General features: G+C 56.9%; 1 protein-coding gene across 1 annotated transcript in view; it reads left to right on the plus strand.

Annotated features, from left to right (window-relative positions):
- Positions 1-18,559, plus strand: part of shrprbck1r (sharpin and rbck1 related) — a 166,611-nt gene that overhangs the window by 16,731 nt on the left and 131,321 nt on the right. The window contains exon 2 of the mRNA XM_072507947.1: positions 7,959-8,133. Coding sequence (XP_072364048.1) covers positions 7,959-8,133 — 175 coding nt within the window. The remainder of the gene's footprint in view (positions 1-7,958; positions 8,134-18,559) is intronic.

The raw sequence follows: 18,559 nt of genomic DNA on the forward strand, positions 1-18,559 counted from the left end.
AGAAAGATTTCCTTTATAGTGCCAGTAAAACATTGCAGGATCTGCTTTCAACTGGCAACAGCCTAACTTTAACAAAACTGACCTTACCGAAAAATACCAGACTCTAGATGCATCATTTAATCCATATACACATTTGTTCAACTTCCAGAGTACCCCTTCTGTGTTAGCTGCTTCTTTAGGAGGGCGGAGAAAAATGCCTCTCTGGAGCTGATGTCCCTGCAAAAAGGCAGCTTTTATATCTATAGATTTGCCTTTCCATGCCTTTGTGGCTAATAGAGCCAAGAAGATCTTTAAAATAACCTTTCCTGCTGTAGGTGAATCTACCCTTAAATCCTGATCTTCTAAGTTTTCTTCAAATCCCCTTGCCACGAGCCTGGCCTTTGCCTTATAAGTTCCACCCGGAAGAACCTTTTCCGTGCAAATCCATCTGTGGGATAGAGCTCTTTGTCCCCTATCCGGTACTTCCGTGTATACCCCAAATTCACTCCAACAATGCAATTCTTGCTGTTTAGCTTCTTTGATAACTTTTTCACCTAATTAATTTGAAGCCACCAAAATCTCACGTGCATGTGGCTTCTACTCCTATTAGTATTCGTAGTCTTACTCATGTTCCGAGATCTTGACAAACTCCGTCCCCTCTCCCACCTGGTATCTCGTTCTGTACTGCTACGGCTTGATCTTTCCCTTCTGCTGTGCTGTGGGATGTCCTTTCAATAGTTCTCGACCTTTTCCTGCGGACCTGTTCACAATCCGATGTACTATCTGAACTGGCACTGCGTTTCTGTGCCCTCCATTTTTGAACTTCGTTTTCCCAATCCATTGTCTTGACTCCTTCCCCTGAATGCTGTACATTCAACCAATGTTTATACTTTCCAGTGGCCTTCCCTGCTCTACTAATAACAGTTGCATCCTTCCATTGACCAGACCCTTCAGGCAAATATGTCACTTTTGTACCAACTTTTGACAGTTGCTCTTTCGGAAAAATGGCCTGTTCTAATTCATCAGAAGTGTTGTGTTCCTCCACAGAAACCCTGTCTATATCAGTTAATTGGTCCTCATAGTTCTGTAACACATGCGTACCAGATGACTCTGGTTCCTCGTCATGTCTGTCTACTCTGTCTAAATTTGAAAATTTGTAATCTGTATCCATTATCCTTGATGAATGGACCCTAACAGTTTGATTACCATGTTGCAAAATGATTGTTTTGCCAGCTATGCCTCTGATCTTCCCTGGGCCTTTCCATTCATTAGAATTGTCTCTCTTATCGTATACCATGCCTCCATGCTGAAAAACGGCATCTGATGGCCGTATGTTATGTCTTAAAGCTCTGCGAATTCTTTCAGAGACTTCTGCTTCCAAAAAAGCTTTTCTACTGCTATGTAATGCATTTAAATGTTCAGCAAAACCAGAGCTAATTGTAGTCCCCTCCCAAGCTGGAGATTGGTCATCCAAAATGGATGGAATTTTAGGATTTCTACCAAACACTAATTGATAAGGACTATAGCCCCCAACCATCTGCAATTAATTCTTTGCATGTACTGCCCATGCTAAAGCTGAATTTAGCCTGCAATTTGGTCGATCTGCCAAAATTTTCCGAAGCATGTCATCGATGACAGCATGATTTCTTTCACAGACACCATTACTAAATGGGATTTCTGCAGCCGTATTCATAACTCTGATATTCATGTTTTCACACATATCCCTAAACTCATCATTAGCAAATTCTCCCCCATTGTCTATGAGGAATTTTGCCGGTGGACCCATTCCTGTCCCTATCCATTTTTCCACGATTTGATCCAGAATTACTCTCTTTTCTTTTGTACAATCGTTGATTGACTAAATCTGGTTGCTAAATCTACAAAATAAATATATTATTTGCTTTATCCCAGATATTAAGGTCCATGGCCACAATGTCGTTAAAATCCCTGGCCAAAGGTAGGGTTACTATCGGCCGTGCTGGTGTCCTTCTGTACTTCCTACAAACTTCACAGCGGTCACTAACCTGTTCTATCAGTTTAGTATAGTCGTCATCCCTTACCCCTGCATCCTTTAATAAATTTTTCAGCCTCCAAGGAGACGGATGTGCAAATTGCCTCTGCAGTTTTAATACCACAGGCTTTCTATCAGCTCAAGTCCCATTTTCAACTGCCATTAACACATCCTTAACCACTCTACTTGAAATATTACTTTCAGTAGTGGAATACAATAGTGTCCCGACTGTGTAAATTGTAAGTCCACCGTCTTTCCAAAAACTGTTGCCTTATCCTGTTCCATATCCAGTTTCATGTGTGCTTTCATCATCGACGGTCTGCTCAGAAGCAAAGGTATCTCACTTGATACAACATCCGTGCTAATGAAATGATTCACTCCGGCAATATTGCAAGGGATCACCACTCTTTTCAGCGACTTCAGAGTATTATCATCCCCAAACCTGAAACTTGTGGATCTTTCAAATTCCTTAACCTTGTTACGATTTTCAGCATTCAAAGAGTCCAGGTAACATTTTAACCAGTCAATTCCACACACAGTAGATGTGCAGCCACTGTCCAATACAGCACAGTTGAAGGATTCTGCAACCAACACCCTCATTACCGGCGTAAAACTGCTTGTCAATAGGACAATGCCTTCTTTCTGGTCACTATCTTTTTCCTCTTCTGACTCTTCCGTGTCATGTGTCGCTTCAAACACTCTATTATAACGAGTTGGACAGTTGAAAGCATAGAGGCTGTTTAGCACAGGGCTAAATTGCTAGCTTTGAAAGCAGACCAAGACAGGCCAGCAGCACGGTTCAATTCCCATACAGGCGCCGGAATGTGGCGACTAGGGGCTTTTCACAGTAACTTCATTTGAAGCCTACTTGTGACAATAAGCAATTTTCATTTAATTTCATAATGATATTGAGAGTCACATCGAAAACATCGATTTATCATGCCCCGTGCATTTTAGGGGTTCATCTTCCTATTGTAGGTTCTAACTGGGTTTCTGTCTTCATAATTCTCGGTCTCCTTCTATAGTCTTGAGCCCTGTTCCTAACCATACGATTTCGTCCTCGTGTTAGTAGTGTATGTTCCATATTCTGCCTTATTGCAGGCTGACCTATTTGGGTCATCAGAGCCATCGGAATCGAATGTTTCCCCAGAAACCTTTGTAAAGCTTTTGTCATGTGTTCGAATAAGGTTTCCTTATCAGTAAACTGAACTCCTTTCAAAACCAGGAGCCTATCCATGTTGCTCACTCTAGCACAGTCAAGTAATTTAAAGGCCAACACAAGACTGGAAATTCCAGGTTGTGTTTCTGCAGCCTTTTATATAGTCTGCCAAACTCAATTATATAGTCTTCCATGGAGATATCCTCCATTTTCCGGAACTTATCAAAATCCGACTGTGCTTCATACGCACTTAACGAGTCATCTTTCTTATAAATCTTATCCATATAATGTAATAAAGTCTCCAGACCTTCTTCTGAGTCTAACTCTTCCAATTCCAGCTCAGAAAGCACTTTGTTTCGGATTTTACTGCCATATGGTAGAGAAAGAGCCAATGCCATACCTTGTTTTCTCTTTCCCAAAGCAGTTACTTTAGTCCACATAACTACTGCACTTCTCCATTGGTCGTACGATTCCCTTTCAGAAAATCAGGGAGGATAGTCACATCCAGCCACCTTTATCCTGGGTTCAGCCATATATCCCTTTTTTTTTCTCACTCACTCCTGGTTTGATCAGGAAAAGTTGTATCTTTCAACCCTTCACATTTACACAGCAACCATCCTCTGCTACCAATTGTTAGACGTTTTAGTTGCTGTGATATGAAGAGTCTAAAGTTCTGTTCTTTTTTCATAAACACACATTTATTTCCTTCCAACAGCCTTTGCACAAATCTCTCACTATACACCACCTTACAGAGGCCACCTGAAGCCCCTTTACATATCAGTGTCAATTAATGGATACTTAACATAAATGAGACAACTAATTGCAATGTCTCTTAGTCCATTACTTAACATCCCTCAGGACTGACCCTCTGACAGTGCAGCACTCCCTCAGCGCTGATCCTCTGACAGTGCAGCACTCCCTCAGTACGGACCCTCTGACAGTGCAGCACTCCCTCAGTACTGCCCCTCTGACAGTGCAGCGCTCCCTCAGTACTGACCCTCTGACAGTACAGCATTCCCTCAGTACTGACCCTCCGACAGTGCAGCACTCCCTCAGTACTGACCCTCTGACAGTGCAGCACTGCCTCAGTACTGACCCTCAGACCGTGCAGCACTCCCTCAGTACTGACCCTCTGACAGTGCGGCACTCCCTCAGTACTGACCCTCTGACAGTGCGGCACTCCCTCAGTACTGACCCTCTGACAGTGCAGCACTCCCTCAGTACTGACCCTCTGACAGTGCAGCGCTCCCTCAGTACTGACCCTCTGACAGTACAGCATTCCCTCAGTACTGACCCTCCGACAGTGCAGCACTCCCTCAGTACTGACCCTCTGACAGTGCAGCACTGCCTCAGTACTGACCCTCAGACAGTGCAGCACTCCCTCAGTACTGACCCTCTGACAGTGCGGCACTCCCTCAGTACTGACCCTCTGACAGTGCAGCACTCCCTCAGTACTGACCCTCTGACAGTGCAGCACTCCCTCAGTACTGACCCTCTGACAGTGCAGCACTCCCTCAGTACTGACCCTCTGACAGTGCGGCACTCCCTCAGTACTGACCCTCTGACAGTGCGGCACTCTCTCAGTACTGACCCTCTGACAGTGCAGCACTCCCTCAGTACTGACCCTCTGACAGTACAGCACTCCCTCAGTACTGACCCTCTGACAGTGCAGCACTGCCTCAGTACTGACCCTCTGACAGTGCAGCACTGCCTCAGTACTGACCCTCCGACAGTGCAGCACTGCCTCAGTACTGACCCTCTGACAGTGCGGCACTCTCTCAGTACTGACCCTCTGACAGTGCAGCACTCCCTCAGTACTGACCCTCTGACAGTACAGCACTCCCTCAGTACTGACCCTCTGACAGTGCAGCACTGCCTCAGTACTGACCCTCCGACAGTGCAGCACTGCCTCAGTACTGACCCTCTGACAGTGCGGCACTCCCTCATCACTGAACCTTTGACAGTGCAGCACTCCCTCAGTACTGACCCTCCGACAGTGCAGCACTGCCTCAGTACTGACCCTCTTGCCTATAAGATCATAAGACGTCAGAGTAGAACTAAGCCATTCAGCCCGTTGAGCCTGCTCCGTCTGCCATCCAAAGAGATCATGGCTGATTTGATGTAATCCTCAACTCCACTTTCCCTCCTTAAACACATAACCCTTTATTTCCTCACTGATTAAAGACCTGTTTCCGTCCAGCTTGAACATACTTAACGACCCAGCCAATTCACCGCCCTCTGAGGGAAGAAATTCCTCCTTATCTCTTCTTAAATAGGCGACCCCTTACTCTGAAATTCTGCCCCCTTTTTAATAATCTTTATTGTCACAAGTAGGCTTACATTAACACTGCAATGAAGTTACTGTGAAAAGCCCCTCGTCGCCACATTCCGGCATCTGTTCGGGTACACCGAGGGAGAATTCAGAATGTCCAAATTACCTAACAGCACGTCTTTTGGGAGGAAACCGGAGCACCCGGAGGAAACCCACACAGACACGGAGAGAACGTGCAGACTCCGCACAGACAGTGACCCAAGCCGGGAATCGAACCCGGGACCCTGGAGCTGTCAAGCAACAGTGCTAACCACTGTACTATCGTGCCGCCCTGGTCCTAGACTTTCCCACAAGTGGAAACATCCTCTCCGCATCGACTCTCTCAATCACCCTTAGAATCCTGTATGTCTCAGTCAGGTCATCTCTCATTCTTCTAAACTCCAATGAGTAAAGGCCCAGCCTACTCAACCTCTCCTCGTAAGAACATCCCTCCACACCCGGGATCAACCCAGTGACCTTCTCTGGACTGTCTCCAATGCCAGTATACCTATCCTTGACCTAAACTGCCCACAACATACCAAGTGTGATCTAACTTAGTGCCTGGTATGGTTTTAGCACGACTTCCCTATTTTTATACTCCATTCCCTTTGAAATGAAGGCCAACATTCCATTTGTCTTCCCAATTACCTGCTGAACTTGCAGGCTCGCTTTTTGTGACCCGAGGACTCCCGAATCCCTCTGTACTGCAGCTTTCTGCAGTCTTTATCCATTTAAATAATATTCCGCTCCTTTATTCTTCCTACCAAAGTGCCACTTCACATTTTCCTGCAGTATATTCCATCTGCCAGGTTTTTCCCCACTCGGCCAACCTGTCTCTATCCCTCTGTAGACTCTGTCACCCTCACCATTTGCCTTCCCCACCTGTTTTTGTGTCATCCACAAACTTGGCAACAATACATTCACTTCCCTGGTCCCAGTCGTAAATAACTGTGGCCCCAGCATGGATCCCTGCAGCCCTCTAGTTACAGGTTGCCACCCTGAAAATGCCTCTATATTCCAACTCTCTGTCTTCTATCAGTTATCCAATCCTCTATCCATGCTAATATGTTACCCCCAACATCATGGGTTCTTATCTTATTAAGTAGCCTTTTGTTTGGTATCTTATTGAATTATTTTTGGAAATCCAAGTATATTTTGATTACAGGATCAGGGATGTGTTGCTGCAATTGTACAGGGCCTTGGTGAGGCCACAGCTGGAGTATTGTGGGCAGTTTTGGTCTCTTTATCTGTGGAAGGATGTTCTTGCTCTCGAGGATTTGTAGCGAAGGTTTACCAGACTGAATTCTGGGATGGCGGGACTGACGTACGAGGAGAGATTGAGTCGGTTAGGATTGTATCCGCTCGAGTTCAGAAGAATGAGGGGGGATCTCATAGAAACCTATAAAATTCTAACGGGTCTGGACAGGGTAGATGCAGGGAAGGATGTTCCCGATGGTGGGCGTGTCCAGAACCAGGAGTCACAGTCTGAGGGTACAGGGTAGACCATTTCGGATAGAGAGGAGAAGTTTCTTCACCCAGAGAGTGGTCAGCCTGTGGAATTCCCTACCACAGGAAGTAGTTGAGGCCAAAACATGGCATGTTTTCAAGAGGCAATTTGAAGGATTGTGGCGGTGCAAATGCTCGCAGTAAGATAGCAGAGGAAAGCGCAGGAAATTTGGGAATGTTCCCATGGCGCATGATGGGAGGAGACTGGGCAAACTCCAGGGGTGTGACTCTCATACCTGCTGTATATCCATCATGTGTCCCTCCGCCACTGTCAGAGAATCTAGTGCAGGCATTGTCTATTAACAGCTCCCCCTGTGTCTGAGCAAGTGGGGGATGGTACCCATTCCCTCCATACAATCCTTACAGAGCAGAAAAAGGCCATCTGGCCCTCCGGGTCTGCACCCACCCTCCGAAAGAGCACCCTCCCTAGCCCCACACACCCATTCCTCGGAACCCCTCCTAACCTTTTTGGACACTAAGGGCAATTTAGCGTGGCCAATCCACCTAATCTGCACATCTTTGGACTCTGGGAGGAAACCGGAGCACCCGGAGGAAACCCACGCAGGCACGGGGGAGAACGTGCAGACTCCACACAGACAGTGGCCCAAGCCGGGAATCGAACCTGGGACCCTGGTGCAGTGAGGCAGCAGTGCTGACCACCGTGCCACCTCCTCGTCATTCTTTCCCTAGCTTGGTACCTCCTCATAAGCTGTTCATCAGAAACAACTCCCAGTTCGGATGAGCGCACATCTGCCTGGAATGTTTATCCTCTACCTGTCTCCACGACTCCTGCCCCAGCTGCTGAGCCTTCCCAGGATAGTTCTTTGATCTTGACAAGCGTGCCAGCTTTGCTGAAGGTGCCCAGCAATTTGTGTGGCGCAGTCAGGCTTTTGAAGCAGACACTTCGACGCATCGGCCAGCTTTGAGCTGAAAGTTTCTCGCCCCTCTGCTTGCCAAAAATTCATGCGCCCCTCTTTGTCATCTATTTTCAGATCCTTCACGAATTTAATTTAAAAGATATCATCTATGAATTCAAGAGTACAACCTGTCACAGAATTAGTACGAGGAGCCAACCCACTGAGCAGCTGACCTATCACTTTGAGGAGGAGAGGGAAGCTCAGAAGTGGTCAACGATCATCACCAGCTCTTTGAGAGAGATCGAGAAAGGTGGGTAACAGTGACAGTGTGGCGGAATCGCTCTTTTGAGAACAGCATGGGAAATTGAGGTTGTGGACGCAAAGCTCTTAGTCTCAGGCATAGACTTGATGGCTTCCTCTGCCTCTTCGGTAGGCCATCAGGATGAAAGATAACTTGTTTCTGTAGTGCTTAGATGGGCGCTAAGACAGCTGTAATGTCTGATCTGTGATCTGCAGACTCTGCCACACATGGGGCAGGTGGTGTTTGAAGGTTTGTGTGTGTTCCCGGGTGTCTCCTCCCACCATCGAGTTCTAAATAGAACAACTGCTTCGGAGGTCTGGTGTCAGGCATGTCCCATCCAATGGAGCTGGTTCTGGGGTGATTCGTGCCGCGATGCTGGGCATGTGGACCTGGGAGAGGACGCTGCTGTTGGAGCGACTTTCCTGTCCCTGCATTTGGGGGATCTTGCGAAGGCTCCACCAATAATATCTCTCCAGTGACTGAGGAGCCTGCTCTAGGTTGGCCAAGTCGCCGCAGCAAATGGCAGCCTGGAGATCACTGCTGCCCAGTAAACCGTGACCGACTAAGGTCTGTGTCTTGACTCATCCTCCAGTCCTCCTGGGCGCTCACTCTAGCTCTTACTTAGCAATGAAAAAAAAAGGAAAATCGCTTATTGTCACAAGTAGGCTTCAAATGAAGTTACTGTGAAAAGCCCCTAGTCGCCACATTCCAGCGCCTGTTCGGGGAGGCTGTTACGGGAATTGAACCGTGCTGCTGGCCTGCCTTGGTCTGCATTCAAAGCCAGCGATTTAGCCCTGTGCTAAACAGCCCCAATGCTGCTCAATATGCTTAGATTGGGAAAATAATGCAGAAACGGTTCGCAATATTCTGAGTACTGTATCTCAGGAAGCATACATTGAGCTTGGGAGGGGCAGCGCAGATTAACCAAAACGATACTGGGGCTCAAGGAGTTAAATTATAAAGACTGATTACATCAGCTCGGCTTGTTTGCCCTAGAGTTTGTAAGATTAAAGCATTTGCAAGGTCAGAGAGACAGAAGTGGTGGGGGAGCCCAAACTTAAACTTAGAGCAAGGCCGTTTCAGAGATAATGTCATGAGCTTTTCATCTCTACCCTCTCCTGGTACCACCGCTCGGGCAGTGTGGCGCTCCCTGGTACTGACCCTCGGGCAATGTCGCGCTTCCCTGGTACTGACCCTCGGGCAGTGTGGCCCTCCCCTGGTACTGACCCTCAGGCAATGTGGCACTCCCCTGGTACTGACCCTCAGGCAGTGTGGCACTCCCCTAGTACTGACCCCCAGGCAGTGTGGCACTCCCCTGGTACTGACCCCTAGGCAGTGTGGCTCTCCCCTGGTACTGACCCCCAGGCAGTGTGGCACTCCCCTGGTACAGACCCTCGGGCAGTGTGGCACTCCCCTGGTACTGACCCTCGGGCAGTGTGGCGCTCCCCTGGTACTGACCCTCGGGCAGTGTGGCACTCCCCTGGTACTGACCCTCGGGCAGTGTGGCACTCCCCTGGTACTGACCCTCGGGCAGTGTGGCGCTCCCCTGGTACTGACCCTCGGGGAGTGTGGCACTCCCCTGGTACTGACCCTCGGGCAGTGTGGCGCTCCTCTGGTACTGACCCTCGGGCTGTGTGGCACTCCCCTGGTACTGACCCTCGGGCAGTGTGGCACTCCCCTGGTACTGACCCTCGGGCAGTGTGGCCCTCCCCTGGTACTGACCCTCGGGCAGTGTGGCTCTCCCCTGGTACTGACCCTCGGGCTGTGTGGCGCTCCCCTGGTACTGACCCTCGGGCAGTGTGGCTCTCCCCTGGTACTGGCCCTCGGGCAGTGTGGCTCTTCCCTGATACTGAACCTCAGGCAGTGTGGTGCTCCCCTGGTACTGACCCTCGGGCAGTGTGGCACTCCCCTGGTGCTGACCCACGGGCACTGTGGCACTCCCCTGGTACTGACCCTCGGGCACTGTGGCACTCCCCTGGTACTGACCCTCGGGCAGTGTGGCACTCCCCTGGTACTGACCCTCGGGCAGTGTGGCACTCCCCTGGTACTGACCCTCAGGCAGTGTGGCTCTCCCCTGGTACTGACCCTCGGGCTGTGTGGCACTCCCCTGGTACTGACCCTCGGGCAGTGTGGCGCTCACCTGGTACTGACCCTCAGGCAATGCAGCGCTCCCCTGGTACTGACCCTCGGGCAGTGTGGCGCTCCCCTGGTACTGACCCTCAGGCAATGCATCGCTCCCCTGGTACTGACCCCCAGGCAATGCAGCGCTCCCCTGGTACTGACCCCCAGGCAGTGTGGCACTCCCCTGGTACTGACCCTCAGGCAATGCAGAGCTCCCCGGTACTGACCCTCAGGCAGTGTGGCGCTCCCCTGGTACTGACCCTCGGGCACTGTGGCACTCCCCTGGTACTGACCCTCGGGCAGTGAGGCGCTCCCCTGGTACTGACCCTCAGGCAGTGTGGCGCTCCCCTGGTACTGACCCTCGGGCAGTGTGGCGCTCCCCTGGTACTGACCCTCAGGCAGTGTGGCGCTCCCCTGGTACTGACCCTCGGGCAGTGTGGCGCTCCCCTGGTACTGACCCTCAGGCAATGCAGCGCTCCCCTGGTACTGACCCCCAGGCAATGCAGCGCTCCCCTGGTACTGACCCCCAGGCAGTGTGGCACTCCCCTGGTACTGACCCTCAGGCAATGCAGCGCTCCCCTGGTACTGACCCTCAGGCAGTGTGGCTCGACCCTGGTACTGACCCTCGGGCAGTGTGGCTCGACCCTGGTACTGACCCTCGGGCAGTGAGGCGCTCCCCTGGTACTGACCCTCGGGCAGTGTGGCGCTCCCCTGGTACTGACCCTCGGGCAGTGAGGCGCTCCCCTGGTACTGGCCCTCGGGCAATGTGGCGCTCCCCTGGTACTGACCCTCGGGCAATGTGACTGTCCCGGCACTGACTCTCGGGCAGTGTAGCCCTGCCCCGGCACTGACTCTCGGGCAGTGTGGCCCTGCCCCGGCACTGACTCTCGGGCAGTGTGACTGCCCTGGCACTGACTCTCGGGCAGTGTGACTGTCCCGGCACTGACTCTCGGGCAGTGTGGCTGTCCCGGCACTGACTCTCGGGCAGCGTGGCCCTGTCCCGGCACTAACTCTCGGGCAGTGTGACTGTCCCGGCACTGACTCTCGGGCAGTGTGACTGTCCCACGGCACTGACTCTCGGGCAGTGTGACTGTCCCGGCACTGACTCTCGGGCAGTGTGACTGCCCCGGCACTGACTCTCGGGCAGTATGGCCCTGTCCCGGCACTGACTCTCGGGCAGTGTGACTGTCCCACGGCACTAACTCTCGGGCAGTGTTGCCCTGTCCCGGCACTGACGCTCGGGCAGTGTGGCCCTGCCCCGGCACTGACGCTCGGGCAGTGTGGCCCTGCCCCGGCACTGACTCGAGCAGTGTGGCCCTGCCCCGGCACTGACTCTCGCGCAGTGTGACTGTCCCGGCACTGACTCTCGGGCAGTATGACTGTCCCGGAACTGTCTCTCGGGCAGTGTGGCCCTGCCCCGGCACTGACTCTCGGGCAGTGTGACTGTCCCGGCACTGACTCTCGGGCAGTGTGGCCCTGCCCCGGCACTGACTCTCGGACAGTGTGACTGTCCCGGCACTGACTCTCGGGCAGTGTGACTGCCCCGGCACTGTCTCTCGGGCAGTGTGGCCCTGTCCCGGCACTGACTCTCGGGCAGTGTGGCCCTGCCCCGGCACTGACTCTCGGGCAGTGTGACTGTCCCGGCACTGACTCTCGGGCAGTGTGGCCCTGCCCCGGCACTGACTCTCGGGCAGTGTGGCCCTGTCCCGGCACTGACTCTCGGGCAGTGTGGCCCTGCCCCGGCACTGACTCTCGGGCAGTGTGGCCCTGTCCCGGCACTGACTCTCGGGCAGTGTGACTGTCCCGGCACTGACTCTCGGGCAGTGTGGCCCTGCCCCGGCACTGACTCTCGGGCAGTGTGGCCCTGTCCCGGCACTGACTCTCGGGCAGTGTGGCCCTGCCCCGGCACTGACTCTCGGGCAGTGTGACTGTCCCGGCACTGACTCTCGGGCAGTGTGACTGTCCCGGCACTGACTCTCGAGCAGTGTGGCCCTGCCCCGGCACTGACTCTCGGGCAGTGTTACTGTCCCGGCACTGACTCTCGGGCAGTGTAACTGCCCCGGCACTGACTCTCGCGCAGTGTGGCCCTGCCCCGGCACTGACTCTCGGCAGTGTGACTGTCCCGGCACTGACTCTCGGGCAGTGTGGCCCTGCCCCGGCACTGACTCTCGGGCAGTGTGGCCCTGCCCCGGCACTGACTCTCGGGCAGTGTGGCCCTGTCCCGGCACTGACTCTCGGGCAGTGTGACTGTCCCGGCACTGACTCTCGGGCAGTGTGACTGTCCCGGCACTGACTCTCGGGCAGTGTGGCCCTGCCCCGGCACTGACTCTCGGGCAGTGTGGCCCTGTCCCGGCACTGACTCTCGGGCAGTGTGACTGTCCCGGCACTGTCTCTCGGGCAGTGTGGCCCTGTCCCGGCACTGACTCTCGAGCAGTGTGACCCTGCCCCGGCACTGACTCTCGGGCAGTGTGACTGTCCCGGCACTGTCTCTCGGGCAGTGTGGCCCTGTCCCGGCACTGACTCTCGAGCAGTGTGACCCTGCCCCGGCACTGACTCTCGGGCAGTGTGACTGTCCCGGCACTGACTCTCGGGCAGTGTGGCCCTGCCCCGGCACTGACTCTCGGGCAGTGTGACTGCCCCGGCACTGACTCTCGGGCAGAGTGGTCCTGTCCCGGCACTGACTCTCGGGCAGTGTGGCCCTGCCCCGGCACTGACTCTCGGGCAATGTGGCCCTGTCCCGGCACTGACTCTCGGGCAATGTGGCCCTGTCCCGGCACTGACTCTCGGGCAGTGTGGCCCTGCCCCGGCACTGACTCTCGGGCAGTGTGACTGTCCCGGCACTGACTCTCGGGCAGTGTGACTGTCCCGGCACTGACTCTCGAGCAGTGTGGCCCTGCCCCGGCACTGACTCTCGGGCAGTGTGACTGCCCCGGCACTGACTCTCGGGCAGTATGGCCCTGTCCCGGCACTGACTCTCGGGCAATGTGGCCCTGTCCCGGCACTGACTCTCGGGCAATGTGGCCCTGTCCCGGCACTGACTCTCGGGCAGTGTGACTGTCCCGGCACTGACTCTCGGGCAGTGTGACTGTCCCGGCACTGACTCTCGAGCAGTGTGGCCCTGCCCCGGCACTGACTCTCGGGCAGTGTGACTGTCCCGGCACTGACTCTCGAGCAGTGTGGCCCTGCCCCGGCACTGACTCTCGGGCAGTGTGGCCCTGCCCCGGCACTGACTCTCGGGCAGTGTGACTGTCCCGGCACTGACTCTCGGGCAGTGTGACTGTCCCGGCACTGACTCTCGGGCAGTGTGGCCCTGTCCCGGCACTGACTCTCGGGCAGTGTGGCCCTGTCCCGGCACTGACTCTCGGGCAGTGTGGCCCTGCCCCGGCACTGACTCTCGGGCAGTGTGGCCCTGCCCCGGCACTGACTCTCGGGCAGTGTGACTGTCCCGGCACTGACTCTCGGGCAGTGTGGTCCTGTCCCGGCACTGACTCTCGGGCAGTGTGGCCCTGCCCCGGCACTGACTCTCGGGCAGTGTGACTGTCCCGGCACTGACTCTCGGGCAGTGTGACTGTCCCGGCACTGACTCTCGAGCAGTGTGGCCCTGCCCCGGCACTGACTCTCGGGCAGTGTTACTGTCCCGGCACTGACTCTCGGGCAGTGTAACTGCCCCGGCACTGACTCTCGCGCAGTGTGGCCCTGCCCCGGCACTGACTCTCGGCAGTGTGACTGTCCCGGCACTGACTCTCGGGCAGTGTGGCCCTGCCCCGGCACTGACTCTCGGGCAGTGTGGCCCTGCCCCGGCACTGACTCTCGGGCAGTGTGGCCCTGTCCCGGCACTGACTCTCGGGCAGTGTGACTGTCCCGGCACTGACTCTCGGGCAGTGTGACTGTCCCGGCACTGACTCTCGGGCAGTGTGGCCCTGCCCCGGCACTGACTCTCGGGCAGTGTGGCCCTGTCCCGGCACTGACTCTCGGGCAGTGTGACTGTCCCGGCACTGTCTTGGGAGGGGCAGCGCAGATTAACCAAAACGATACTGGGGCTCAAGGAGTTAAATTATAAAGACTGATTACATCAGCTCGGCTTGTTTGCCCTAGAGTTTGTAAGATTAAAGCATTTGCAAGGTCAGAGAGACAGAAGTGGTGGGGGAGCCCAAACTTAAACTTAGAGCAAGGCCGTTTCAGAGATAATGTCATGAGCTTTTCATCTCTACCCTCTCCTGGTACCACCGCTCGGGCAGTGTGGCGCTCCCTGGTACTGACCCTCGGGCAATGTCGCGCTTCCCTGGTACTGACCCTCGGGCAGTGTGGCCCTCCCCTGGTACTGACCCTCAGGCAATGTGGCACTCCCCTGGTACTGACCCTCAGGCAGTGTGGCACTCCCCTAGTACTGACCCCCAGGCAGTGTGGCACTCCCCTGGTACTGACCCCTAGGCAGTGTGGCTCTCCCCTGGTACTGACCCCCAGGCAGTGTGGCACTCCCCTGGTACAGACCCTCGGGCAGTGTGGCACTCCCCTGGTACTGACCCTCGGGCAGTGTGGCGCTCCCCTGGTACTGACCCTCGGGCAGTGTGGCACTCCCCTGGTACTGACCCTCGGGCAGTGTGGCACTCCCCTGGTACTGACCCTCGGGCAGTGTGGCGCTCCCCTGGTACTGACCCTCGGGGAGTGTGGCACTCCCCTGGTACTGACCCTCGGGCAGTGTGGCGCTCCTCTGGTACTGACCCTCGGGCTGTGTGGCACTCCCCTGGTACTGACCCTCGGGCAGTGTGGCACTCCCCTGGTACTGACCCTCGGGCAGTGTGGCCCTCCCCTGGTACTGACCCTCGGGCAGTGTGGCTCTCCCCTGGTACTGACCCTCGGGCTGTGTGGCGCTCCCCTGGTACTGACCCTCGGGCAGTGTGGCTCTCCCCTGGTACTGGCCCTCGGGCAGTGTGGCTCTTCCCTGATACTGAACCTCAGGCAGTGTGGTGCTCCCCTGGTACTGACCCTCGGGCAGTGTGGCACTCCCCTGGTGCTGACCCACGGGCACTGTGGCACTCCCCTGGTACTGACCCTCGGGCACTGTGGCACTCCCCTGGTACTGACCCTCGGGCAGTGTGGCACTCCCCTGGTACTGACTCTCGGGCAGTGTGGCACTCCCCTGGTACTGACCCTCAGGCAGTGTGGCTCTCCCCTGGTACTGACCCTCGGGCTGTGTGGCACTCCCCTGGTACTGACCCTCGGGCAGTGTGGCGCTCACCTGGTACTGACCCTCAGGCAATGCAGCGCTCCCCTGGTACTGACCCTCGGGCAGTGTGGCGCTCCCCTGGTACTGACCCTCAGGCAATGCATCGCTCCCCTGGTACTGACCCCCAGGCAATGCAGCGCTCCCCTGGTACTGACCCCCAGGCAGTGTGGCACTCCCCTGGTACTGACCCTCAGGCAATGCAGAGCTCCCCGGTACTGACCCTCAGGCAGTGTGGCGCTCCCCTGGTACTGACCCTCGGGCACTGTGGCACTCCCCTGGTACTGACCCTCGGGCAGTGAGGCGCTCCCCTGGTACTGACCCTCAGGCAGTGTGGCGCTCCCCTGGTACTGACCCTCGGGCAGTGTGGCGCTCCCCTGGTACTGACCCTCAGGCAGTGTGGCGCTCCCCTGGTACTGACCCTCGGGCAGTGTGGCGCTCCCCTGGTACTGACCCTCAGGCAATGCAGCGCTCCCCTGGTACTGACCCCCAGGCAATGCAGCGCTCCCCTGGTACTGACCCCCAGGCAGTGTGGCACTCCCCTGGTACTGACCCTCAGGCAATGCAGCGCTCCCCTGGTACTGACCCTCAGGCAGTGTGGCTCGACCCTGGTACTGACCCTCGGGCAGTGTGGCTCGACCCTGGTACTGACCCTCGGGCAGTGAGGCGCTCCCCTGGTACTGACCCTCGGGCAGTGTGGCGCTCCCCTGGTACTGACCCTCGGGCAGTGAGGCGCTCCCCTGGTACTGGCCCTCGGGCAATGTGGCGCTCCCCTGGTACTGACCCTCGGGCAATGTGACTGTCCCGGCACTGACTCTCGGGCAGTGTAGCCCTGCCCCGGCACTGACTCTCGGGCAGTGTGGCCCTGCCCCGGCACTGACTCTCGGGCAGTGTGACTGCCCTGGCACTGACTCTCGGGCAGTGTGACTGTCCCGGCACTGACTCTCGGGCAGTGTGGCTGTCCCGGCACTGACTCTCGGGCAGCGTGGCCCTGTCCCGGCACTAACTCTCGGGCAGTGTGACTGTCCCGGCACTGACTCTCGGGCAGTGTGACTGTCCCACGGCACTGACTCTCGGGCAGTGTGACTGTCCCGGCACTGACTCTCGGGCAGTGTGACTGCCCCGGCACTGACTCTCGGGCAGTATGGCCCTGTCCCGGCACTGACTCTCGGGCAGTGTGACTGTCCCACGGCACTAACTCTCGGGCAGTGTGGCCCTGTCCCGGCACTGACGCTCGGGCAGTGTGGCCCTGCCCCGGCACTGACGCTCGGGCAGTGTGGCCCTGCCCCGGCACTGACTCGAGCAGTGTGGCCCTGCCCCGGCACTGACTCTCGCGCAGTGTGACTGTCCCGGCACTGACTCTCGGGCAGTATGACTGTCCCGGAACTGTCTCTCGGGCAGTGTGGCCCTGCCCCGGCACTGACTCTCGGGCAGTGTGACTGTCCCGGCACTGACTCTCGGGCAGTGTGGCCCTGCCCCGGCACTGACTCTCGGACAGTGTGACTGTCCCGGCACTGACTCTCGGGCAGTGTGACTGCCCCGGCACTGTCTCTCGGGCAGTGTGGCCCTGTCCCGGCACTGACTCTCGGGCAGTGTGGCCCTGCCCCGGCACTGACTCTCGGGCAGTGTGACTGTCCCGGCACTGACTCTCGGGCAGTGTGGCCCTGCCCCGGCACTGACTCTCGGGCAGTGTGGCCCTGTCCCGGCACTGACTCTCGGGCAGTGTGGCCCTGCCCCGGCACTGACTCTCGGGCAGTGTGGCCCTGTCCCGGCACTGACTCTCGGGCAGTGTGACTGTCCCGGCACTGACTCTCGGGCAGTGTGGCCCTGCCCCGGCACTGACTCTCGGGCAGTGTGGCCCTGTCCCGGCACTGACTCTCGGGCAGTGTGGCCCTGCCCCGGCACTGACTCTCGGGCAGTGTGACTGTCCCGGCACTGACTCTCGGGCAGTGTGACTGTCCCGGCACTGACTCTCGAGCAGTGTGGCCCTGCCCCGGCACTGACTCTCGGGCAGTGTTACTGTCCCGGCACTGACTCTCGGGCAGTGTAACTGCCCCGGCACTGACTCTCGCGCAGTGTGGCCCTGCCCCGGCACTGACTCTCGGCAGTGTGACTGTCCCGGCACTGACTCTCGGGCAGTGTGGCCCTGCCCCGGCACTGACTCTCGGGCAGTGTGGCCCTGCCCCGGCACTGACTCTCGGGCAGTGTGGCCCTGTCCCGGCACTGACTCTCGGGCAGTGTGACTGTCCCGGCACTGACTCTCGGGCAGTGTGACTGTCCCGGCACTGACTCTCGGGCAGTGTGGCCCTGCCCCGGCACTGACTCTCGGGCAGTGTGGCCCTGTCCCGGCACTGACTCTCGGGCAGTGTGACTGTCCCGGCACTGTCTCTCGGGCAGTGTGGCCCTGTCCCGGCACTGACTCTCGAGCAGTGTGACCCTGCCCCGGCACTGACTCTCGGGCAGTGTGACTGTCCCGGCACTGTCTCTCGGGCAGTGTGGCCCTGTCCCGGCACTGACTCTCGAGCAGTGTGACCCTGCCCCGGCACTGACTCTCGGGCAGTGTGACTGTCCCGGCACTGACTCTCGGGCAGTGTGGCCCTGCCCCGGCACTGACTCTCGGGCAGTGTGACTGCCCCGGCACTGACTCTCGGGCAGAGTGGTCCTGTCCCGGCACTGACTCTCGGGCAGTGTGGCCCTGCCCCGGCACTGACTCTCGGGCAATGTGGCCCTGTCCCGGCACTGACTCTCGGGCAATGTGGCCCTGTCCCGGCACTGACTCTCGGGCAGTGTGGCCCTGCCCCGGCACTGACTCTCGGGCAGTGTGACTGTCCCGGCACTGACTCTCGGGCAGTGTGACTGTCCCGGCACTGACTCTCGAGCAGTGTGGCCCTGCCCCGGCACTGACTCTCGGGCAGTGTGACTGCCCCGGCACTGACTCTCGGGCAGTATGGCCCTGTCCCGGCACTGACTCTCGGGCAATGTGGCCCTGTCCCGGCACTGACTCTCGGGCAATGTGGCCCTGTCCCGGCACTGACTCTCGGGCAGTGTGACTGTCCCGGCACTGACTCTCGGGCAGTGTGACTGTCCCGG

This window comes from Scyliorhinus torazame, chromosome 6 (assembly GCF_047496885.1).
Source record: "Scyliorhinus torazame isolate Kashiwa2021f chromosome 6, sScyTor2.1, whole genome shotgun sequence".
Lineage (NCBI taxonomy): Eukaryota > Metazoa > Chordata > Chondrichthyes > Carcharhiniformes > Scyliorhinidae > Scyliorhinus > Scyliorhinus torazame.